Here is a 25,591-nt window from a genome sequence, read left to right on the forward strand (position 1 = left end):
GTACGGAAAACCATGGTGGCCTTACCACGGAACGTTGTGACTCCCTTCTCACATTGGCTAGCCGATTAGTCTGCCAGCGTTGCTCTGTCTCATCCACTGCGGAGAATCTCGACTTAACCCTAAGATGGATCTGAGCTTTTACATCAGCCACACAAGACTATCACGTGGATCATCACATCTTTCTTTCTCTGGGACTAAGAAAGAGAAGACTGTGCAAAAGAGAAACCTGCCAAGGTGAACAATCTGCTGTACACACTGGCCAAGAAGGTGCAGTCTGAGGGCCTGCAGATTAATTTTACTAGGACCAAAGGGCCAAAGCCACTTTGACGGCTTTGGCACAAGTGGTGCCTAGACATCTGTCAGACTACGATTTGGAAGTTTCATAAAACACTATTTCCTTGACAGCCAGGTCCGGCGGGAAGGTCACTTTGCTCACAGGGTTCTGCAGCACTTTTACTTTGAGTTCAGTCCCCAGACCTTACACCTTTGAGAGATTCTGCTATCATATCTATTTTAAAGGAGTTGAATATGCAGCTAGAAGTATCATTCAGAAGAAGAAGTTGCTTACCTTTATTAACGCTCTTTCTGTTGGATACTCTACTACTTCAGATTTCTCACCTCTCCCACATCTCGGTTCTGTGAAGTGGCCTCTTTACTATCTAAAAAAAGGCCCAGATTAGGAATCAGCAAACTGTGCCAGACAACTTTGTTCTGTGCTTCACATCCAGGGGCATGGAAGGAGAAAGGTACAAGATATGAACGTTCACTTGAAGATATGGCATTTTTATGTGGCTCCTCTCCTTCACCATGGAGCCATACCAGCCCATGGAACCATTGCTGAAAAAATGCACTTGATCCTGGGAGTCTGGTGTTTGACAAAGGTAGGAAGCTCTGCAGTTAGAGTATCCACCAGTAGAGCATTGCCAAAGGTAAGTAACTTGTTCATCTGAGTTTCTCTTGCCTTCATTTCAGTCAACAAGACCCATTCTAGTTATAGTTGATTTAATAGCAGTGTGCAGCTTTCTGGTGTTGCCAACATGCTCATGCATAAGTCCACTACAGTGCCCATTTATGGCATGTTACAAGATCACATCCAACTGGATTTAACAGTACCACATTCTCTTAAGTGGTGGACACTTCTCAACCTTATTAAAAGAGAGCCCTTCTAGGTACCATGGCCTCAACAGACATTAGTAACAGATCCTAGCTGCACTTTTGAAGAGTACCTCTGGTGCAATAGCCATACAGTTACCTTTTGCCCTGCGAGGCATGTCCTCTTTATATCAACTTCTTTGAGCTGACATCTGTAAGACTAGCATGGAGAATTTTTCTCCCCTGTATTTAGGAGTGACACATACAGGTTATGATGTACAATATGGCCACAATGCCTTATCTCAACAAGCAGAGAGATAGTGGGTTCCTATGCCCTTTGCCAGGAAATTAGAGAAGCCCTTGAGTGAGAGGTGGCTCAGGTTTGTTGAATCAGGTACTTGCTAAATGTGACTCTGCTTAGGTAGATATTTTAGCTACAAGCGCCAACAAGACGTACCTTCTCTTTTACTCAAGGTTGTATCTGCTTTGAGATTCTTTGGAATATACTCTCCGACTTCCTTGAACATGTTGCCTTCAGTATGCATTTTTACTAATTGTGTTACTTCTTAGTGTCATTCACAATCTCAGCACCTACAAGGTCTTGGTAATTCCCGATTGGACCAGACATCCAGGAAACCTGATCTTCAAGTCTATTTAGACTATGTTGGCTTCGTCTGAGGGAGGATCTTCTGTCTCAAGGTGACAGTGAAATCTTTTGCCTAAACCTCATGACCCTCAGCCTGCTTGTGTGTATCTTGAGTGGTTAGTTCTTGCTTATCATCATACTTGCATGCTGAAGTTCTAGACAATTTTCTGGCAGCAAGGCAGTCTTCTGCCAGAGATGTTTACTCCAGAAAATAATCTACACATGCTTTCTTCTTTGGTGTCTTGCAGTTAGGGCCGACTCACATAATGCAATTTCTTGTGTTGCTATCAGAAAAAGGGTTAAACATCAGCATGGTTTAGAATACCTGGCTGCTACTTCAGCTTGTCCATTTGTGTTGTCCAGTGCTTTCTTAGGGATCTACAGAACATGTTTCCTTCAACTATCCTTTTCAGTGTATCTGTGCAACTTAATTTGGTTCTCGTATTTTTATTGAGTCGACCTTATGAGTCCCTTAATTCATGTGACTTGAAATTCCTCACTTTGAAATGCATGTCATTGGTTGGATATGTGAGGATAAAGCCTATTCAGCTGCACCAACCTTCACTGTTTTTTCTAAACTGGAAATGGTCCCGAGGGTTGAACCTGTTTTTTCCCAATGAACTTTGGAATTTCACATGTTTTCATTCTGTTTCCGTCCATCTTTCTTCCCACTACATCACCCATACAAACTGAGGAGCACCTTCACAGGCTTAAACCCCCACACACCTCCATCTCCCACCCAATTTGTATCTGAGTCATTTTATCACAGGGCACAGACTTTCAGGACAGATTAAACCATCTTAGTTGGTTTTCAGGGCTTTCAAAGCAGTAATGTATTTTGGAAACAAATGTTCTGCGTGATTATCCTTCAGGGTGAAACACTGTGTCAAACCTGCTGGCAAGCTTGTTCAAGAGGGGTTTAGTTCTCATTTTACTGGGATTACAACAGCTACCTGTCTCCTCAGAGGTGTCCTGATTTGGATGATTTATAAAGCCAGGGCATGGTCTTCTGCGCATTCTTTCTCTAAACATTACTCTTTTGTCCGAGAGGGCAATCAGGATCAATTTGGCAGAGTTGTACTACAGTTTTGTTGTAATTCCAGATGGATCACCAGTTTGTCTCTTTCAGTGGTAGTATGCATTTAGTTAATTGAGGAATCTTCAGGAGTGAGTATCTATTACAAGAAAACACTTGCTTATCTTTGGTAGCATCCTTCCTGAAGAATAGGCCAGATGGTGCAGATTGATTCCACCTCTGTTTCCAAGGATGAACTTTTCCTTTAGTTTTTGTCCTCCACTCTTCTGTTTGTTTGGGTTATATTCTATATTATTTGTTACCGTGAATGCTTGGAAAATTCAGAGGAAACTGATAACACCAGCACATCCAGTGGAGTTGCAAATACTGGTTAGGACGTTGGACTATTGATTATATATGACCGGACATAGCTTCTAAATTTAGGTATGCAGTCTACTGCCTGGGGAAAGAGTTACGTTCATGAAATCTGTGGGAGCTACTTTATCCATTAATGCAAATGTTCTTTCTCAGAATTTTAGTTGCATTTGGATTCCTATCTCCATTTTATGAACAGTTCAGCAAGTTTCCTCTTTCCCTAGAGGTACCAAGGACAGGTTAGCATCACCCTTTAACCCTTTTTATGAATACACTAAAAACCTTTTTATCCATAACAAACAAAGAAATAGGACTGCTTGCTATAGTGTCTGGCAACCAATCAAATTACTGTGTTCACTATTGAATTTCAGCTTCACGTTTATCAGGAATGTGATTCAATGTTTGCCACAGATACCTCAGCAAGTCTTATGGCTATTAATGTATTTCACGTGGACAATGCAGCATATGCTTAATCCAGACATAGCATACCCTTTATAGTCTGCTTGCAGCCTGCAACAAAGATTAGGGACAAAGTAATACTATACCCACTACATAGTCCTTTCTAGGGTTGCTATGGTTATCTTGCAGTCCTTGAGGTCCTCCACAGACCTCCTGCATCTAGGTACACACAGGAAGACTAGGTGTTCACCACATGTCACTGAACCCACCACTGAGGAACTTCCCATTTGTTGAAGTCCAGAGTGAAGCCTGCCAAGAAATGGCTGTCTTGTGTTGAAAACCAAGCTACAGTCAGATCTCTCCAGGATACCTCGAATTAGATGGCATATGTATGAAAAGGATGCTGCAAATGTTTCTGTGATTTTTAAATATTTAGGAGATACGAAAGAAGCCATGGAAACTATGCCTATTAGCCGCATGTCTAGTCTGCACTAGAAAGTGCATTGCCATTGCTTCATCAATTTTACACTAACTCCTTAATCACAAGATACTTTACTGAATAATCATCTCAAACGCAGGAGTTACTATCAAAATGTATGAAATATTTTAAAAGCCAATCTGTGTTAGCACTTAATGTTCCATGACTTTTACACAGCTTGCAACAGAATCCATACACATCAACATAGTGGAAGGAGATTGAGAACACTACTATTATAAATCAACTTCACATTCTGCAAATCCTTGATGAATGGAATAATGATCTTTTTGACATGCCATTTAGAGTGATTTAAACAGACAAATTAACAGTTAAAAATCAGATTAATTAAGTCAAGCAATACCACCTCCCCAGGGAAGATATTATTATAAGAGTAGGGTGGATCCTGCGCCCCCTGCCTCCCCCCTGGCCCTGGGAACTGCCACTTTCCTGGGGCATTGAATCAAGAATGCGTGTGGGGAGGGGAGGGCATGGGCCCCCGCTCCGCAGGGTCTACCTCCTCCTGGGGCAACTAAGAAAGAATGTGGGGGGTGCCACGGGAGCCCCTGCGACCTGGGGACCACCACCTCACGGGGCTCAAAATTAATACCATGATGGGGGCGCACGGCCCACCTAGTGCTCTGTGGACCACCACCTCCCAGGGCAAATAACTTTTACATTCATAGGGTGGACCTGCGGACCACCTGCTCCGGGGGCCACCACCTCCCTGGGCTAACTTTTGATAGTGTACAGGGCGCATGACCCCCGTGCCCTGGGGATCACCACCTCCCTGGGGCAAAATAAAAATACAATAAAAAAGGGGTGGGGGCTGGGGACTGCCACCTCCCCTGAGCTCAATAAGTTTAAAGGGGGGATCCGTCGCAGAACCCTGACCCTTTGGGACCACCAGCTCCCAGGAGCAAAATTTAAATGGAGGGGGGCTGTGCACCCCGCTACCCTTCTGGTGGAGCCATATATGGCCCTGGGGACCTCCACCCCCCAGGGCTGGCTCCTGCTACCTGCTGAAGTGCCAACCCTCAGGAGGTAGCTGTTTGCTATTGCTTGGCAGGAGCTGACAGCATCCGGAAAGCAAAAGCAAACATAGCCCTGCTTTCAGCAAGGCGGGAGCAGTCAAACAGCTCCCACCCACTGAAAGTGTAGTTTGAACATTGCTCCTGCAGGAGACTGGAGCCGGTGGAACCACAGGGGCCTTGAGGCTCCCCCGTGGTCCTGTCACTTTCTTTCTTTCTTTCTTTCTCTCTCTCTCTCTCTCTCTCTCTCTCTCTCTCTCTCTCTCTCTCTCTCTCTCTCTCTCTCTCTCTCTCTCTCTCTCTCTCTCTCTCTCTCTCTCTCCCCCTCCCCCTCCCCCTCCCCCTCCCGTATTGAGATGGGAGAGAGATTGTTATTGCAACAGTGTCTCAATACAATGACTTGAAAGCATCACACTAGGAAGATGTTTGGTTTGAATGCTATAGTTACATTTTGATGCACAGCAGAACAGAGTTGCCTCTGGCCTACTGGAAAAAGCTCTTGTACTGTCACTCAGTAGGTTGAAGGTTCAAATCCTGGTGTCTCATGGCAGTGTGTCGGTTTATTTACTTGTATTTTGAATGTTAACCATTCCTGGTGATGAAAGATTTACATCTTTTTCCCATCGCCATCTTTGGATTGAATATCATAGAGATGTCTGGAAACTGCATAGTAAGGAGTCACGTGGATTAGTGGTTAAGTTCTCAGACCCTCACACAGCAGGTTGAGGGTTCCAGTCTAGGTGTCGGTTGTCACTTCTCAGCTTTAAATTCTTTTCAATGTCAAATATTTAAGGTACATACAGAAAGGTGATCTCACTCTTTGTACTTGTCAAGTAAATTTTTTGTTCAGTTTGTCAGAACATTTCTCATTCTAAGTGGCGTGGGGTTGGGTGGTTAAATGGGGCTGGCCGCAGGATCTGGTCAGAGGGTAGTCCGTGCAGCCATCCTCCACCCTGTGCGCAACAGTGTTTGTATTAATGTATAGTAATTAAAAGTACTTTACATTTAAAAAAAAAATAGAAATTCACTGACAAAGCGAAGAATACAGGGACGTTATAGCTAGAAAATAGTTACCTTACGGTTCAAGTTATAGTTACTTGAAATAACTCTAACTATAACTGCTGACTTTCTATGGTTTTGTACGTTTGAAATTTGAGCCTAACTATACTGTCCCTGTAACCTTTAGTTTTTTCAGTGAATATATATACGTATATATATGTTCGATGGCATGTGTAGCTGCAGATACACATGCTATGCATACCGACCGCCATCTAGTGTTAGGCTCGGAGTGCTATAAGTTGTTTTGTTCGAAGAAGTGTTTTCGAGTCTCGGGATCGAGTGACTCCTCCTCTTCGGCTCCATTGTGCATGGGCATCGACTCCATGTTAGAATGTTTTCTTTTCGCTATCGGGTTTGGACGTGTTTCCTTTCGCTCCGATAGTTAGAGTCGGAAAGTTCCAAAACTCTCTAATTCTCGTCGGTATTGTTTAGATCGCGTTCCATCTTCCATCGACACTTCGGTACCGTCGTGGCAAACATCTTTTTTGCCCTTCGGGCCTGGTCGGGCCAACCGCGTGGAAGCCTCATGGACTGGACCCCATTCCGCTTTTGTCCTCGGTGCCACGCAAAATTTCCCTACACAGACCAACATCTTGTCTGTAATCTTTGCCTTTCCCCAGACCATCGGGAAGAAAATTGCGAGGCCTGCAGATCCTTCCGCTCCAAGAAAACGCTCCGAGACAGAAGAGACAGAAGAGCACAGAGACTCGAGATGGCATCCAAGAGCACTGAACGTCTCGACGTCGACAATTAAGAGATTATTCAGACGGCTGTCTCCGTTCGAGCATCTGACTCTAAGCAGGAGTCTGAGGAGGACAGACCTGTCCCAGCTAAGCCCAAACATAAGGCCTTGGGAACGCCACTGCCGGAAGGCCATGGCTCGACCCGCAAAAAGACCTTCGGTGACCAACCCACAACTTTGGCACCGAAAAAGGCCACGCCACCCAAGCCATTGGACTCGAGCCGAGGCTCTGTCTCGGAGTCCACCAAACATCGATCCTTCGAGTCGAAACCTTGAAAATCGTTTTAGGAGCCGAGACCATCATCGACCCCAACTTTTCGATACCGAAAAAGCCAGTTTCGGAGCCGGAAAAGCCAATTTACATGGAGGAACATGGAGTTTCACAAGCACTCAAAGAAAGCCATAAACCTACTGACGAACACTCACAACTGGAGGCAATAGATGAAAGGCAAGCCAGGATTCACATCCATAAAGACACTGGCAGAATTATAACAGCACCTCCTCTAAAGACAAAGAGGAAATTAGCCTTTCAGGAAGAATTTGGCACTGCTCAGCCACCAGCTAAAGTGCCAAGAACCAAAGAGAAACCTCCACCTCCTCAATTTTCTCCTCCTAAGTCTCCCCCTCACTTTACCTTCATTTACTTATCTCTCCCCCTACTGGTCCTATACCTATGCAATCACCAGCACACTCATTCGATTCGCAGCAGGACAATGTGGATCCATGGGATCTTTATGATCCTGATCCCATTCCAGATAACAACCCAGATTGCTAGCCCTCTAAGCCATCACCACCAGAGGCTAGTACAGACTACACTCAGGTCATAGCTAGGGCGGCATGCTAACACAATGTCGCCATGCACACTGAGCCGTTAGCGGATGACTTCCTTTTTAATACACTTTCCTCTACACATGCAACTTATCAATTGCTTCCCATGCTCCCCAGCATGTTAAAACATGCTGACCAAATATTCAAGGAGCCAGTTAAAACTAGAATTATTACTCCTAGGGTGGAGAAAAAATATAAGCCACCTCCCTCTGATCCTGTCTTTATCACACAACAATTGCCTCCAGACTGCGTAGTGGTAAGCGCAGCCAGAAAAAGAGCAAACTCGCAGTCTTCAGGGGATGCACCCCCACCAGACAAGTAAAGTAGAATGATTGATGCTGCGGGAAAAAGGGTGGCATCTCAAGCAGCCAACCAGTGGAGGATAGCCAACTCTCAGGCATTGTTGCCTAGATATGACAGGGCCCACTGGGATGAGATGAAAGACATAATACAACACCTCCCCAAGGAACAGCAAAAGAGGGCACAACAAATAGTAGAGAAAGGGCAAGCCATCACCAATGACCAGATCAAGTCAGCCCTGGACTCTGCAGCTACAGCAGCTAGAACCATCAACACTGCTGTAACAATAAGAAGACACGCATGGCTTAGGTCTTCAGGATTTAAGCCTGAAATACAACAGGCTGTCCTCAATATGCCGTTTAACCAGAAACAGCTTTTTGGCCAGAGGTGGACACAGCCATTGAAAAAATGAAAAAAGATTCTGACACAGCAAACGCCATGGGTGCTTTGTATACTACACAATACAGGGGATCCTTTCGTAAGCCCCAATACAGAGGTGGATTTAGAACCCAAACACCTGAGGATTCTACCTCACAAACAAAGTCTGCCTACCGACCTCAATATCAACGAGGTGGTTTCATAAGTACTTACAGAGGCCAGTACCCCAGAAGCCGGGGAAAATATCAGTCAGCAAAACAAGCCTCACAACAAGCAAAGCAGTGACTTGAGCCATCCCTTCCCAATTCACACCTCACCTGTGGAGGGAAGACTGCAAAGGTTCCACAACAATTGGCTACCCATTACCACAGACAGCTGGAAATTATCAATTATCTGCAATGGCTATTGCATAGAATTAGCACGAACTCCACCAAATATTCCACCAAAAACCACACAACCTCTCCACACACCATATCGCCCTGTTGCAAGAGGAATAAAATCTCTATTACTCAAACAAGCAATAGAGGCAGTGCCCTAAAATCAAATAGGAACAGGAGTTTACTCACTGTATTTCCTCATTCCCAAAAAGGACGGAACCTTACGGCCAATATTAGATCTCAGAACCCTCAATCTTTACATCCTGTCAGAACATTTTCACATGGTAACACTACAGAATGTTGTCCCACTACTTCAACAACGTGAGTTCATGGCAACATTAGACCTCAAAGATGCGTATTTTCACATACCCATCCATCCAGCGCACAGAAAATATCTCAGGTTCGTGATTCAAGGAAAACATTATCAGTTCAAAGTGTTACCCTTCGGAATAAAAACAGCTCCCAGAGTATTCACAAAATGCCTGGCGGTAGTTGCAGCCTACGTAAGAAGGCAACACATTCATGTCTTTCCATACCTCAACGATTGGCTAATAAAATCCAACAGTCATGCACAGTGTCAAAACCATACGCAATATGTAATACAAACCCTACACACCCTGGGGTTCTCCATAAACTACCAAAAATCACACCTACAACCTGTGCAAATTCAACAGTATTTAGAAGCAACACTAAATACTGAAACAGCACTCGAGAGCCCAAGTCCACAAAGAGTACAAGCATTTCGCAATTTATTGCAACAAATACTACCAGCCCAACAGTACACTGTCAAATTCATCATGAAACTATTGGGCATGATGGCATCCTGCATTGCCATTGTTCCACATGCAAGACTAAACATGCGGCCTTTGCAACAATGACTTGCACAGCAATGGTCACAGGCACAGGGTCAACTTCAAGATCTATTGTTGATACACCACCAAACATACATGTTCTTTCAGTGGTGGAATGCCACAAACCTAAACAAAGGGCAGCCATTTCAAGACCCTGTGCCTCACACCATACTTACAACAGATGCCTCAATGATTGGTTGGGGGGCTCACCTCAACAATCACAACATCCAGGGACAATGGGACGCCAAACACAAACAGTTACACATAACTCACTTTGAGTTGCTAGCTGTATTCCTAGCACTCAAAGCTTTTCAGCCTCTTCTCACTCACAAGACTATCCTTGACAACATGACAACAATGTACTACCTGAACAAACAAGGAGGGACTCATTCATCCCAACTCTCCCTCCTAGCACAACAAATTTGGCAATGGGCAATCCACAACAAGATCAACCTGATAGCACAATACATTCCAGGGATACACAACCAATAGGCAGATGTTCTCAGCAGAGATCATCAACCAACACATGAGTGGGAAATTCACCCTCAAGTGCTTCAACTATACTTTCAACAATGGGGAACACCAGACATAGGTCTGTTCGCCACCAGCGAAAACACAAAATGCCAAAACTCCGCATCCAGGTACCCACATCCCCTATCCAAGGGCAATGCTCTATGGATGAATTGGTCAGGGATATTTGCTTACGCCCCCCCCCCCCCCCTCCTGCTCATTCCATTTCTAGTCAACAAACTGCGTCAAAACACGCTCACACTGATATTCATAGCGCCAACGTGGGCACGTCAACCCTGGTACATAACACTATTAGACCTGTCGGTAGTACCACATATCAGACTTCCAAACAGACCACATCTGTTAACACGGAACAAACAGCAAATCAGGCATCCAAATCCCAACATACTCAATCTAGCGATTTGGCTCCTGAGGTCATAGAATGTGGGTATCTACAACTACCAACTGAATGTATGGAAGTAATTAAACAAGCAAGAAAACCCACTACCAGGCAGTGCTATGCCAATAAATGGAAAAGATTTGTGCATTACTGTCAATTTAAACAAATTACCCCACTTTCAGCATCAATACAAGACACTGTATGTTATTTGCTTCATTTGCAAAAAGCAAACTTAGCTTTTTCATCCATAAAAATACATCTCACTGCAGAATATACAGCGCTGCTCTTTATTTAGAGTTCCTGTTATCAAAGCCTTCATGGAAGGGTTAAAACACATTATCCCGCCTAGAACGCCTCCAGTGCCTTCCTGGAATTTAAACATAGTGCTCACACGACTTATGGGCCCACCATTTGAACCTATGCACTCATGTCAGATTCAATACCTAACATGGAAAGTTGCCTTCCTAGTCGCAATTACTTCAATGCGAAGAGTTAGTGAAATTCAAGCCTTTACAATTCAAGAACCGTTCATACAAGTACACAAACATAAAGTTGTACTACGAACTAACCCTAAATTTCTTCCAAAAGTTGTATCACCTTATCATATCAAACAAACAGTTTAACTACCAGTCTTCTTCCCACAGCCAGATTCTGTGGCAGAAAGAGCCCTGCATACATTAGATATTAAAAGAGCCCTAATGTATTACATAGATAGAACAAAATAATTCAGAAAAACTAAAGTTATTTGTGGCTTTCCAAAAACCACATACTGGTAACCCCATTTCAAAACAAGGTTTAGCAAGGTGGATAGTAAAATGCATCCAAACATGTTACCTCTTAGTTGCACCTAAAGCACATTCCACAAGGAAAAAAGGGGCTACAATGGCTTTCTTAGGAAATATACCAATGGCTGAAATTTGTAAAGCAGCTACTTGGTCAACACCGCATACATTTACCAAGCATTACTGTGTAGATGTGTTAGCAACGCAGCAAGCCACAGTAGGCCAAGCTGTACTAAGAACATTATTTCAAACAACTTCAACTCATACAGGCTAACCACCGCTTTTATGGGAGGAAAAACTGCTTTGTAGTCTGTGCATAGCATGTGAATCTGCAGCTACACATGCCATTGAGCGGAAAATGTCACTTACCCAGTGTACATCTGTTCGTGGCATGTTCCGCTGCAGATTCACATGCACCCTCCCTCCTCCCCGGAAGCCTGTAGCCGTTAGGTTGAACATTTACTTGTAAATATGTGTGTGTGTGTATATATATATATATATATATATATATATATTATTCCATTTGTATGGGCATCTCTTTTCTTTATACTGTATCACTCCTACCTTACCCTCTGCGTGAAAACAATCTAACATGGAGTCGATGCCCACGCGCAATGGAGCCGAAGAGGAGGCCTCACTTGATCCCGTGACTCGAAAACAAAACAAACAAAAAAACTTGTAACCCTCCGAGCCCAACACTAGATGGCAGACGGTATGCATAGCATGTGAATCTGCAGCGGAACATGCCACGAACAGATGTATACTGGGTAAGTGACATTTTCCACATATATATATATATATATATATATATATACACACACACACACACACATATATATGAAATTCAAATCTAACATGTTGAAATTTTTGAGTAATTAAGCAAAAGTTGTGAGTTATGATGGAAATGGACATTTAACACACAAAAAATCATGTGAAATGTGTTAATCTGATATTGTATTCTGATTTTGCAGGTCAGAGAAGCAGCTCAAGCTTTATTACTCGCAGAACTGCGGAGGATTGGGCAGACAGGGCGTAAAGAAACAATAGACTCATGGGCTCCATACTTACCTCAGTATGTTGACAGTATTATGTCTCGTAAGTACTTTTTTCTTTTTATCTATTTTCTGATATGCATTTTCCATTTTGCAAGTGGCCCAAAAATGTATAAACATTTATTCTCAGGAATAAATAACTCAATATGATAACATACGTTTGAAAGCTGAGTGGGTCCACAGCCAATGATCCCATTGGAGCAGGACCAAGACTGATTTGCATATGGCAGGGTCTAATCTAAGGAGGCTTGGTGTGAAAAAAACAATAGGTTGGAATGCCACCGAGCCATTGACAGTAGTTAGACTTGTTGCAAGCATCCTAACATCACCTTTTATGTGTTTGTTATATGTTAACCTACATATGTAGGTTGGTGATGCCTCTAACCTTGACCCAGTTACTTTGCCTCTTGTTTCTCAGCATGTAAAGCCCATGTCCTTCGATGAGCTCTGTTTGTAGCTCCACATCGATTTTTTCCTCCCACTAAATTTTAACAGGCATTCCATGAGTGAGTGTCCAGAATTTTTGAGCAGCTCATACATTTCTTTTACCACCTCACCATTTCTTTTACCCCATTTCTTTTACCATCTCACTTGCATAATCCCTTTGTTACATGTGGGACATGTTTGTGCAGTGCAGGTCTGTTCTGTGTGTGCTACAGTTGATTTGAGATTTCTTCAAAACTCTCTGGTATGAGGAAGATTAAGGGCGACCTTAAACATCTTGAGATATTTGATTTCATAATTAGCAATAGCAGACAAGAAATGAGTATAGGGCACAGAAGCTTGGTACAGTATCAAGCACCAATTCTACCAGCCCTTTATGTATGTGCGACGGTCAGCCTCACTGATCTATAGCAAACTGCACATTTGTGCAGGCTTTAGATGTAGAAGGTAGTTTGGCTTAGCTTCATCCCCAGTCACTCTGTGACTTAAGAACCGACACTGGCTCCACCTCAACCTCTTGCAATTCCAAATACATTGGCATTGCCACCATCTTCTTCAGAACAGAATCATATGTAATGAGCAATAAGGTGTTTCAGCTTATTTTCTTTGATGGCAAGGCTAGATCTAGGAAATTTCAAAGGTAAAAACTCTTAGTTGGGTTTCTTCCATTTATGAAACTGGTGATATTGAGAAGATGGATCAGCCTGAATTCACTGACTCCCAAGATACTCAAGAATCAGAAGAGGAGAATGTCAATGTTTTCTCTCAACTAAATGTGGATACTGGCATGTATCAGACTAGAACCGCCACTAACCTGCAGATCCGAATATTGCTCCAGAAATCAGTCTTCTTCCCTCTCAGTATTGCTGAACACATCCAACTCTGTACAAAGGTGGAATAGGTATAGGGGTACGAGAGAAGGCATGAAGGAAACGTTGGTTCGTAGTCAAACAGCTGGTCTCATTAGATGGAGTTCTCTGAGATTTTTGGCAGTCTCGTGAGTGACAGCTTTTTTAATACTAAACAGAACTCAAGACTACTGTTACTCTCTGCTCCTACATTCACTAAATCAGTCAATCAATCAGTCTACTTGTGGAGTGTGACTTGTCACCACTGAGGGTATCCAGGCTCTGGCAGGGTCCAGGGTCTCAGTCAAAAAGGCAGGCTTTCAGGCTCCTGTGGAATTCCTGTAGAACAGGGGAGGTTCTGAGGTGCAGGGGATGACGTTACAGGCTTTGGCTGCAAGGTATGAGAAGGAGCGTCCTCGTGCTCTGCTGCATTGTGTGCGGGGGTATGGGCCAGCACGAGGGAGGCTCAGTGGAAGTGTCTGGAGAGTTTGGGGCTTCTCAGGTGGTGATTGATGTAGGCATGTCTGGAGTAGTGCAGGGAGTTGAACGCGTGGTTGAGGAGCCTTGTACTGGCATCGCTTCTTAAGCAGGAGGCAGTGGAGTTTTTTGAGGGGAAGTGTGATGTGGTTGTGACAAGGGAGATCCAGGATGGGTATTGCTGCAGTGTTCTGAATGGTCTGTAGTCTTTGAACTAGGTGGACCTCGACTCCCACGTAGATGGTGTTTCTGCAGTCCAGTCGACTGGTGATGAGAACTTGGGTAATGGTGTGTCTTGCGTTTTGGTGAAGCCACTTGAAAATCTTACATAGCATGCTCAGAATGAAGAAGAAGGAGGATGACACTGCATTGACTTGAGACCTCATGGTGAGTTTGCTGTCCAGGATGATACCAAGATTCCTGGCGTGCTCAGCTGGGGTTGCAGTGGGCCCCAGTTCTGTGTGCCACCAAGAAGCGTGCAAAAGGGAGTTGTCCTAGCCGAAGATCAAAACTAGTGTCTTCTCTGTGTTGAACTTGAGGCAATTATTCCTCATCCAATTGGCAACGCTGGTCATGAATTGGTGGAAATTGGTTCTGGCAGCGGTGTAGTTTTCGGAGAGGGAAGAGGATGAGTTGCGTATCGTCAGCGTAGGTGATAATGTTGCGTCTGTGGGATCTGACTATGTTGGCATAGGGGGACATGTAGATGTTTAAGCGGGTGGGCTGAATGATGAACCTTGAGGAACTCCATGTATGATTGGTTTGGGTTCAGGGGTGAAGGGTGGAAGGTGAACTTGTGCTCTGTCGGCGAAGAAGGAGACATTCCACCTGAGGGCGGCTTCTTGGGTGCCTATGTCGTGAAGTCTAGCAATGAGAGTGTGGTGGCAGATGGTGTTAAAGGCAGCTGAGAGATCAAGTTAGGATAAGGATGGCTGTCTCTCCTCTGTCGAGGAGGGCCTGGATGTCATCTGTGGCCTTGATCAGGGCTGTCTTAGTGCTGAGATTGCTGCAGAATCCGAATTGGGAGTCATCCCGGAGGTGATTGTGTTGCAGGTATGTGATGAGATGTAGGTTGATGGCTTTTTCAATGACTTTGGCTGGGAAAGGGAGCAGGGAGATGGGTCTGTAGTTGCTGAATTCACTGGGGTCTGCTGAAACCCAAGGGTTTGATTTCTGTGCCCCTCCAGTTTTCTGGGAAGGTTGCAGAATCCAGTGAGGTGTAGAGTAGTGTGGAAAGTTTGAGGCTGATCCTGATTGCTCCTAGGTTGAAGATGACTTAAAATACACATTTTTTTCTTTTACAAGGACTTTACTTGAATGGTAACATTCTTCAGAAAATAAGACACACCCAAGATTTACTCTAGTAACTGATGTGCTAAGGTAAACACTCCACAGTGGAGCAGTACCTTTATCTTTTTAGAGCCAACAGAATAGTCACACCCATGATTTACTCTAGTAACTGATGTGCTAAGGTAAACATTCCACCAACAGAATTGTCATGAGACAGTTTTTCTTATAATACCATTAAAAAGTTATATCTTCACAACTTGAGACTCTGAGCTGAAACAAAAATTCATGGGATATGTCTAAAACTCTACAGGTTCCTAAGAGACAGCTATTATAGCACAACTTTGAAGGCATGCCAGAATCCCAGTACTTACATGCAGGGGTCCGTATCTGGCCCAATAGGAGTCACACAATCCATAATAACTTTCCTTAGCTATCACTAGCCTAAGGCCACTGAAGATAGCACTGGAAAAGGATAAATACTTCCAAGAATGCAATTCTTTGAGGTGATGCTGCAGAAGGAATTTCAAGTAGCACCGCAATCAGAACACTTCTGGGAGAATTGTCTGTCTTGAGGGTAATAATGACTGTAGAGCCAGGAAGAAAGGTTAAGAGCTGAGCCCAAGCAGAGGCATCCTTTAATTGACAGGGAGGGAAGTCAAGGACCTGATCATGCCCTCGGTATAGCCTTTATAGACTGCTGGATCCTTAAATCCTTGAATACTTAGTAGAGCCTCAACGTCTTTGTAGATCCTCAAATCCTGCACTACATCCTTGAATCCCTCTGTAGCCTTCCACTCAGATGGCCATATAGTCCCAGATTTTGGTCTTTGAGGACACAATTGACTGTGCTGTTGTTTGCGGATTGGGAACTGAGCTAAGAACTGGGCAACACTGGTGACAGCCAGAGTCCTTGGCAGCATGCATCTTGTCACACAGTTCAGATAGCATTCTGAGTTGTAGTGACCTGAGCAAGGGGTTCAATAATGGGCAGTAATGCCCAGGACCAGAGCTGAATGCAGTTGGAAGCAAGCACCTGTGACAAGCCAGGACAGCGTTCTTTTGAGCACGTCACGTTTTCCTCCATTGCTTCAGCTGTGTGAAAATCCACTGAGGCCATAGAAATTGCAATTCTTTCTATGGAACACATGGTGCCCAGGCTGACAGAAATAATAAACTATTTTAGGATAGGAGGTTAAGTCTATATTGCTCTGTCATAGCGTTGAGAGAAAACATCTTTGTCTCTAGCAACAAGCACATTCCTTGTCAAGGGATGTTCTAGAGGAGCAACACTTTCACTGCTTTTGAAATTCAGGCGCGAGGGTTCTGGTGACAGCCTCATTTTTTCAGCTTCCTACCTTTACTGCCAGGTCCATTGTCCTGCCTCAGCTGTGCTCCACCTCCTCCGGATATGCCAAAGTGGTTTTTTTTGTGTTTTTTTGTATTTTTTAAGCAAAATTGTGGGAACGAGAGACTTTAACATTTTCACTGGTTTTGTATAAGGTCTAAAGTTGTAAATTGGCTGAATCGGGTATTCCAGTAGCTCTGAAAAGGGATGTCTGATAAACGGTAAAGATAAACATGTGGCAGGTACACTGATGTAGCATAGCGCTAGCCTTAATGGCGTCATGTACTGCAACCCATTCTAGGCACTTTTGTTAGACTTATAACACAGTTTGTCTGGGTCTCCATCACTCAGATCGGTATGTCCAGTTGTTTTAATAAAACCTTTGACTTGCATGATGGTGATGGTTTTGGCAGCTGGGGTTTCTGCTGCCACGTGGAGACTGTTCTGCTCTTGAGTTTGGTCTGTGGTATCTGTCCAGAACCATCTGCTTTCAATTCTTTCATTTCTTGGGCATCAATAATTTATTGTGGAATTGATAGGCGGCTTCCCAAAGAAAGCATATGGTAATCGTATTGACTTGTCTACCTGTTCCTTTATTATGCTCCCTTCTAGTCATTTGGTTTTTCCTTCAGGTAAGTGAGGTCTCGGTCTTAATCACTGCAGTAGGTCATTTAAGGTGGATGGTGTTTCTCTGGTCCTTCCTTAAGCTTGGACATAACTGGTGTTCCGGGATCTTGTTCCTTTGGCACAGTGTTTTAGCATGTCCTCTCTGGGGTTATGTTTCAGCAGCTCATCTTCTGAGTTCTCAGTAAACCTATCTGTGGCATGTCTTTTCTAAACAGCCTATTTTATTATATCTTCACGATTACCTACCGATAATCATCTACAACCCACCATTGTCCGTGTTTATGCTGCATTTCTGCCTTCCTATTTGGGAGCACTCAGGCTGGGTCTTTGGGTTGCTTTGCTTGTGAAGTGTCTCTAAAAGGACCAATGGAAGGCAATGAAGAGAGATTAAGTTAAGAGGTGTACTTTTATGTCTCAGTGGATGCTTGTTTGGTGGTGCAGGTGCCCTGCACAAGTTATTGCTCATAGATAGAAGAGGTGGACTTGGAGCAGTGATGATTGCCAGCAAGCAATTGCCATTTTTACAGGTTTTCTTTCTTAAATAGGCACGGACATTACAATGGTAGTCTGCAACTATCTGATGGTATTCCAAAATATTTCTATTCTCTAAGTCAATTTAGTAGGTATGAAGCAACATAACTGTAAAAGAACTGAAAATAAAACTAACAAATGAGTTGGTGGATGTCCTCAGATCACTATTGATTAGCAAACATACAGAGTTCAGATAGAAATGCACGTGCAATTATTACTTAGATGATTGCCTCCTCTTCCTCGGTAGAGTAATATACTTAATGGTCACTCTATATTGGCTTAATTTCCAAGCCATGAAAGTACACACATGAGTGGGAATCATACAGTCCCGCTAACCTAACATTCTTAGATGGCAAGCTATATACAGTACACGCGTCCTTTCACCCCGTCTATATGGTTTATGAGAGAAAGGCCGATATTTGCCAACATATGAAGGATGAACACATAGCTGAGAAACATACAAGGAAGAGCCACACTCTTCCTCTATTAGGGTTGTACACCGAAAAAGCTTTTGACAGGATCAACTGAATGTATAATTATTGATATTCCTGTAGGCCTTAAATCGGAAGGAAAACCATGAGATGATGACGTTGGCTAAAGCAGTTCCTCTGTGAGCTAGTCCAGTGGATTTGTATCTCAGACTGTAATATCAGTAAGAATGCAGGCACTCTTGCTTTGCTCGTACATTTGAGAAGCAGTAAAACTATTACATACATAATATTCAAAGGAGATGATGGGTCTGGTGGCTTAGTGGACTAATGCGTCCCCTATAGGGGCCTGTGTTTGACCTCATGGTCACAGGTTCAAATCCCGGCAGGTTCACTCAGCCTTTCATCCAAAATTCTGAGGTCGATAAAATGAGTACCATTGAGTTGGGTAACAATAAACATCTGTTATTCAGCGCCAAGATGCCTGCGGGTGAACGTGCGCTTTACAAATACACATGTTATGTTATGTTATGTTATATGTCTCTTGACATGCTCATAGGGCTGGGAAACCTGTTGACATCAGTGTAAGTAGACAAAGAAATCTACAAATCTACCTCAGGATTCAAAATCAGTTCAGTGTTGGCAAATGTATAAATCTGGCATTCAGAAACATGGAGATGGACGCCGTCATTAGAAATCGCATTTCACATCCGACAAAAGGTGTCAAATATAAACTAAATTCGCTGTTTGACGCTATTCGCAAATCGAGCTAAATGGATGCAGGCCGAAGTAGACTTGAAGACACCGAAAAGTTTAATATCAAAACCTTTCTTTCTTTAGACTGTCCTCGGCCCAAATTGCTGTTTTGATCATTTATGATAAAACCTTGTTTTGTTCACGGACAGAACCACAGAAGAGGATTAAAACTACCAAAGGAGACTGGATTCCTGACATTCCGAAAAAAAAAATTCTCTTTCCAAGTAGCTGGAAAAGTGAATCACAAAATAATTTGGAGATGTGGTAACAGCCTGGCTCAGGGGCAGTGAAGGAAAACAGGCTTTAACTAACTAGCACTCCCATGCTTTAAACATGCCCCCTCCAGGCCGTACCACAGCATAGTATCCGGCAGGAAGCTGACTGTTGACGGGTTGCAGACTCTAGCGACCTCAGCTCTTACCAGCAGTTATTGCCCTGCATGATTCCATTGGAAAGGCGAGAGCTGGGTTGGAGGTGGAGCAAATCGGATTTGATCAGAACATGTAAAATGAAGGGCTGTCAATCACAGCATCCAGTTACAAGCCGAAGAGCCTACTAGGCAGTGTGGTTAATTTATATACTGACCGAGCTTCCTTTATTTGCCGCCATTGTTGTTGCCCTCCGGAAAATATTTCTCTCACAAGGTGCTCCCTCAATGCTGGCATACATTTCCGTAAAACTGCCCAATCTAATTAAGTCTCTTATTAAAGATGGCATCACTCTGAGTGAAGTAATCTACTATTGTTAAACAATGGAGTTGTTCTTATCACCCTTCCGTAAATAATCCTTTCTGTTCTCATTATTTTAGTTGAATGAGTTATAAAATTGCGTGGCTTAATTCAAACCTTTAAAAAATATTAATTTGTAAAAAAAAAAAAAAAAAAAAAAACAATACTTCTAAAAGAAAGGATACAAATATCCATGTTGCTTATTTAAAAAAGTTAATTAATATAATTTCCTTTCATACGATCATACACAAAGAAAATATACAACCTGTCCTTTGGAATACAAACTTAAGTTGCATGTGTTTACTTTTCTGTTCCTTTCCTACATAATCAACATCCTGTGCTCCTTACCTTGGCATTTCTAGAATACTTATCAGTGCACCAATCGTGGTTTTCACCTGCATATTTCTGGGCTTATGATATTGAGTCGTTAGCCTCGCTAAATAAGAGTTAGCCAGTTACCCCAGAGTACTGACTAGTCACCACAGTTTAGGCATTTTATTGTCTCACGAATCTGTGGAAACCTCTGAAAATGCGTTAAGGTGGCGGCCCAAGAATCTGTTACGAATGTCTCAACAAACGGTTCACGATTTATTTGCACAAGCCCTGTCCCGTTGAATGGTTTGATGAGTTCTGCAGTTCGTTCACACTTCCCCCATCTACGCTTCACGACCTTCGTGAAGCGCTGTAACTCACTCAGATCCTGGAAGAAAGGAGCTCACCAAATAAAGCCGTATGGCGACGATTGATATTAAGGTTTCAAACTCAGCGCCCCAAAGATTTGTCTCAGGGGTGCATCTGCCAGCGCTGCCCGCCACTGGTGCTATCTCTGTGGTGCCATCCCGTTCCCTGCCCTGGCAGCGCTCCGTTGTCCCGTACCCAAGCCTGCACAGTCCCGTGCCAATCCCATATGTATATGTAGATAGATAGATAGATAGATAGATAGATAGATAGATTCCATATGTACGTAGGGATGCCTTGATTCCGAGATGTTTCGTGACTGGCCTTAGTAGCCTTCGCATTGCCCTCTGGTATTTGTATTCCTGCATGTGTAATGGAAAGACAAACTACAAGTACCAGAATGTCATGAAAAACCCAGGACTAGAAAGGTTATTTGCTTGCCCTGGAATAACCTAGCACGCCATGAGTATTTTGTTTTCGGTTCTAACTCTAGGGTTCCACAGCGCCGACTGGTCCGTGTGCAGAAATTAGACTGCCTTCCGGTGCCAGGCCCTGCCAATATTCCGTGGTATGAGAAAATGTACATTTGTCATTCACTCAGCAATGCTGCAGCTACAGTATCGGATTCAACATGTGCCGATAGCTGGTCACTGCGGAGTTAGTGGAGAAAAGAATGCAAGCGTCCTCATTATGTCCCAGTACTGTAAACAAGGGCCAGTGCTGGTGGTCACTGCGGAGATAGTACAGAACCGAATGCAAGCGTCCTCATTACGTCCCAGTACTGTAAACAAGGGCCGGTGCTGGTGGTCACTGCGGAGTTAGTGCAGAACCGAATGCAAGCTTCCTCATTACGTCCCAGTACTGTAAACAAGGGCCAGTGCTGGTGGTCACTGCGGAGATAGTACAGAACCGAATGCAAGCGTCCTCATTACGTCCCAGTACTGTAAACAAGGGCCAGTGCTGGTGGTCACTGCGGAGATAGTACAGATCCGAATGCAAGCGTCCTCATTACGTCCCAGTACTGTAAACAAGGGCCGGTGCTGGTGGTCACTGCGGAGTTAGTGCAGAACCGAATGGAAGCTTCCTCATTACGTCCCAGTACTGTAAACAAGGGCCAGTGCTGGTGGTCACTGCGGAGTTAGTGCAGAACCGAATGCAAGCGTCCTCATTATGTCCCAGTACTGTAAACAAGGGCCAGTGCTGGTGGTCACTGCGGAGATAGTGGAGAAAAGAATACAAGCTTCCTCATTATGTCCCAGTACTGTAAACAAGGGCCGGTGCTGGTGGTCACTGCGGAGTTAGTGCAGAACCGAATGCAAGCTTCCTCATTACGTCCCAGTACTGTAAACAAGGGCCAGTGCTGGTGGTCACTGCGGAGATAGTACAGAACCGAATGCAAGCGTCCTCATTACGTCCCAGTACTGTAAACAAGGGCCAGTGCTGGTGGTCACTGCGGAGTTAGTGGAGAAAAGAATACAAGCTTCCTCATTACGTCCCAGTACTGTAAACAAGGGCCAGTGCTGGTGGTCACTGCGGAGTTAGCACAGAACCGAATGCAAGCTTCCTCATTACGTCCCAGTACTGTAAACAAGGGCCAGTGCTGGTGGTCACTGCGGAGTTAGTACAGAACCGAATGCAAGCTTCCTCATTATGTCCCAGTACTGTAAACAAGGGCCAGTGCTGGTGGTCACTGCGGAGATAGTGCAGAACCGAATGCAAGCGTCCTCATTACGTCCCAGTACTGTAAACAGGGGCCAGTGCTGGTGGTCACTGCGGAGTTAGTGCAGAACCGAATGCAAGCGTCCTCATTATGTCCCAGTACTGTAAACAAGGGCCAGTGCTGGTGGTCACTGCGGAGATAGTGGAGAAAAGAATACAAGCTTCCTCATTATGTCCCAGTACTGTAAACAAGGGCCAGTGCTGGTGGTCACTGCGGAGATAGTGGAGAAAAGAATACAAGCTTCCTCATTATGTCCCAGTACTGTAAACAAGGGCCGGTGCTGGTGGTCACTGCGGAGTTAGTGCAGAACCGAATGCAAGCTTCCTCATTACGTCCCAGTACTGTAAACAAGGGCCAGTGCTGGTGGTCACTGCGGAGATAGTACAGAACCGAATGCAAGCGTCCTCATTACGTCCCAGTACTGTAAACAAGGGCCAGTGCTGGTGGTCACTGCGGAGTTAGTGGAGAAAAGAATACAAGCTTCCTCATTACGTCCCAGTACTGTAAACAAGGGCCAGTGCTGGTGGTCACTGCGGAGTTAGCACAGAACCGAATGCAAGCTTCCTCATTACGTCCCAGTACTGTAAACAAGGGCCAGTGCTGGTGGTCACTGCGGAGTTAGTACAGAACCGAATGCAAGCTTCCTCATTATGTCCCAGTACTGTAAACAAGGGCCAGTGCTGGTGGTCACTGCGGAGATAGTGCAGAACCGAATGCAAGCGTCCTCATTACGTCCCAGTACTGTAAACAGGGGCCAGTGCTGGTGGTCACTGCGGAGTTAGTGCAGAACCGAATGCAAGCGTCCTCATTATGTCCCAGTACTGTAAACAAGGGCCAGTGCTGGTGGTCACTGCGGAGATAGTGGAGAAAAGAATACAAGCTTCCTCATTATGTCCCAGTACTGTAAACAAGGGCCAGTGCTGGTGGTCACTGCGGAGATAGTGGAGAAAAGAATACAAGCTTCCTCATTATGTCCCAGTACTGTAAACAAGGGCCAGTGCTGGTGGTCACTGCGGAGTTAGTACAGAACCGAATGCAAGCTTCCTCATTATGTCCCAGTACTGTAAACCAGGACCAGTGCTGAGCGGTGTCAAAGAGCTGCTCGAAATAGGCATTGTCTTCACCCAAGTGCCTGCAACAACAGTGTTAAAGTCCAAACAATGGGTATTGGGTTGGCTGCACCAAAAAAATCTCTCATTCTAGGCAAATTATTTTCTCCCCCTTGTTCCAAAAATAAATGCGAAATAGTTTATTGGGCTCCCTGCCCCAGCAATGACGTCCAGTTCTCTGTGCTTCCCTGGCTAAGTTTACGCAACATTCGTACGAATACATGACATACATTACAATAGGAAATGCCGTAATTGAACGGATTTGAGTCTGCGACAGTTTCATACGGGTCCCAAAAACGTGGTGTGTTGACCAGTTAGTTGCACTGACTGCCAGTGCCTGCCTGTGTACTATTATTGTATCTCATAAACGACACACATACGAAGACAGCCGACCATTAAAATGACTATTAGAGAAAGCTAATGCAGAGTAAAGCTTTTTATATTTCTTTTTATTTCTTAGCATTGTTTGCCATTCTTGAGGTCAGTTCCTTTCCAGATGGAACACTCCGCAGTGCTTAACCCTTGCTGACACCGACTGGCTGCCATAGCAACAGCGAAAGGCCACGGATTCCTTTTTCTTGGAGTGATGTTGAGTGACCCGTCTCAGATGTAAGGTCACTAACACAATTATTAATGCATTATGAAGGTCCCACCCCCCTCTCATTGTTTGCAAATCCTGTATGAAGTAATTCAATTTTTCACAAACTGGCCATTGACGTTTCTGACGTCTTTTTGGAGGTAGTTTCTATGTATTGTGGAATATTTCATTCTCTTTGAGTAATTTCTGCTATCATGTTTGACTGAAATGCATCTGGGCACAGAGCCCAAGCCGTTTGTTCCAGTTTGTCTGCCGTTTTTGCTCGCCTTTCTGTGAAGGTCACTCATGCCAGGAACTCTTTTCTAAAGACACTACGATTTCTCAACATAGAAGTGATCAGATTTTTGTAATACCAAACAAAATGTACTAGCGGAGCACAACAATTTTTTTTTCTTTTTTTTTTTCTAAAGTATTGATAATCAAAAAGTCAAAAAGTCAAATATGACTATATAATTAGTAAATTGTGATAGACTGTCCACAATCCCTATACATTCATATATTATTGACCTCAAGCAATGTAGGTTCTCATAATTTTATATAATGAAAATATTTATTTCAAAAATTGGTGACAATAATAAATAACATACAACACTAAACCCCTACAGTAGACAACCAATCAACATAAAAGACTGGTTGATTTTTGTAATACACCGTAAATGGTTGGCATACTAATAAAAAAAATACTTATTTTGGTTATTAGAAAGTGGATTGCTATTATGTTTTAGAAAATGTTAAACTTTGTAGAACCAGGTGGAGTTAGAATGTGTGTGTGTTTTCACAGGTTTCATATTGGTCCTTGCTGTCCATAAAATGACTAGTTACAGTGGATTGAGAGTTTGATAAGTTTTCTGCAATTTTAGGTGGTAATCTACGGTTAAGCAGCGCGAGCGAGGTGGCAGAAGGTTTCAATCCCACAGTGGACAATTCAGCAGAAAGGCAACATATGTGAGCTAGCCTGGGCCAGATGTGTAACTTTCAGCTACATCTGTTGAAAACAGCGGATCCGTGCCAGTGTTCCTGGCATCCATCCTCAACGTATTTTTAACAAATCCAGGACGGCCTAAAGGTGTCACGCATGACTGTGATCCACTACGCCTCTGTTTGTTAGGGATAGACCACTGACGTGCGTCAACTAACCTGTTGCTGCTGCTGTACAGGTCTGCAGGGCAGTGTGGACAACCAATGCAAGGCAAGCAAACGGGAATCAAGAGCTCTGTAACTGATAAAGCACACTCGCAAAAATCCGAGTTGTCTTAAGAAGAAAGCAACCTAAATCGAGTAGTTGAATTCTGTCTCTTTCGCTCTCCATTTGTCCTTCATGCATCCTGTCCAGTGATAAGGGGGGTGAGGGGAATTGGGGGTGCCGTCCGGCGGCATGTTGTGAATGTGGCCAAGGAAGCAGATGACTTAAAAAAGAATAAAACGTTGCAAGTGGCACGCATTAAGAATTCTGTGCGGAATAAAGACTCCAAGGCTTGTCTGTAATAACCTGCAGCCGCCATGTTTTTCTGCTTCTGCTGACTTTGTTCAAGGCAGGTCGCACCTGGGACTTGAGATATAGATTTTGAGAACTAGATGGCTGCTGAATTTGACTTTCATTATTATTATTTTTAAACTCATCTGTGCACCTGGTTACTCTGCTCACAACTCTGCTCAGTTGAGGGGCTTCTGTGAGAACATTTTTAAGGGATATTTCCCAA

The 25,591-nt window shown here is 43.9% G+C and overlaps 1 protein-coding gene across 4 annotated transcripts in view; it reads left to right on the forward strand.

Moving 5' to 3' along the window:
- The window catches only part of WDR7 (WD repeat domain 7), a 972,184-nt gene that overhangs the window by 333,909 nt on the left and 612,684 nt on the right, over positions 1-25,591 (forward strand). For all 4 annotated transcript variants that reach the window (XM_069219934.1, XM_069219942.1, XM_069219953.1 and 1 more), the window contains one exon: positions 12,232-12,355. In XM_069219934.1, coding sequence (XP_069076035.1) covers positions 12,232-12,355 — 124 coding nt within the window. The remainder of the gene's footprint in view (positions 1-12,231; positions 12,356-25,591) is intronic.

Source organism: Pleurodeles waltl, chromosome 1_1, assembly GCF_031143425.1.
Source record: "Pleurodeles waltl isolate 20211129_DDA chromosome 1_1, aPleWal1.hap1.20221129, whole genome shotgun sequence".
NCBI lineage: Eukaryota > Metazoa > Chordata > Amphibia > Caudata > Salamandridae > Pleurodeles > Pleurodeles waltl.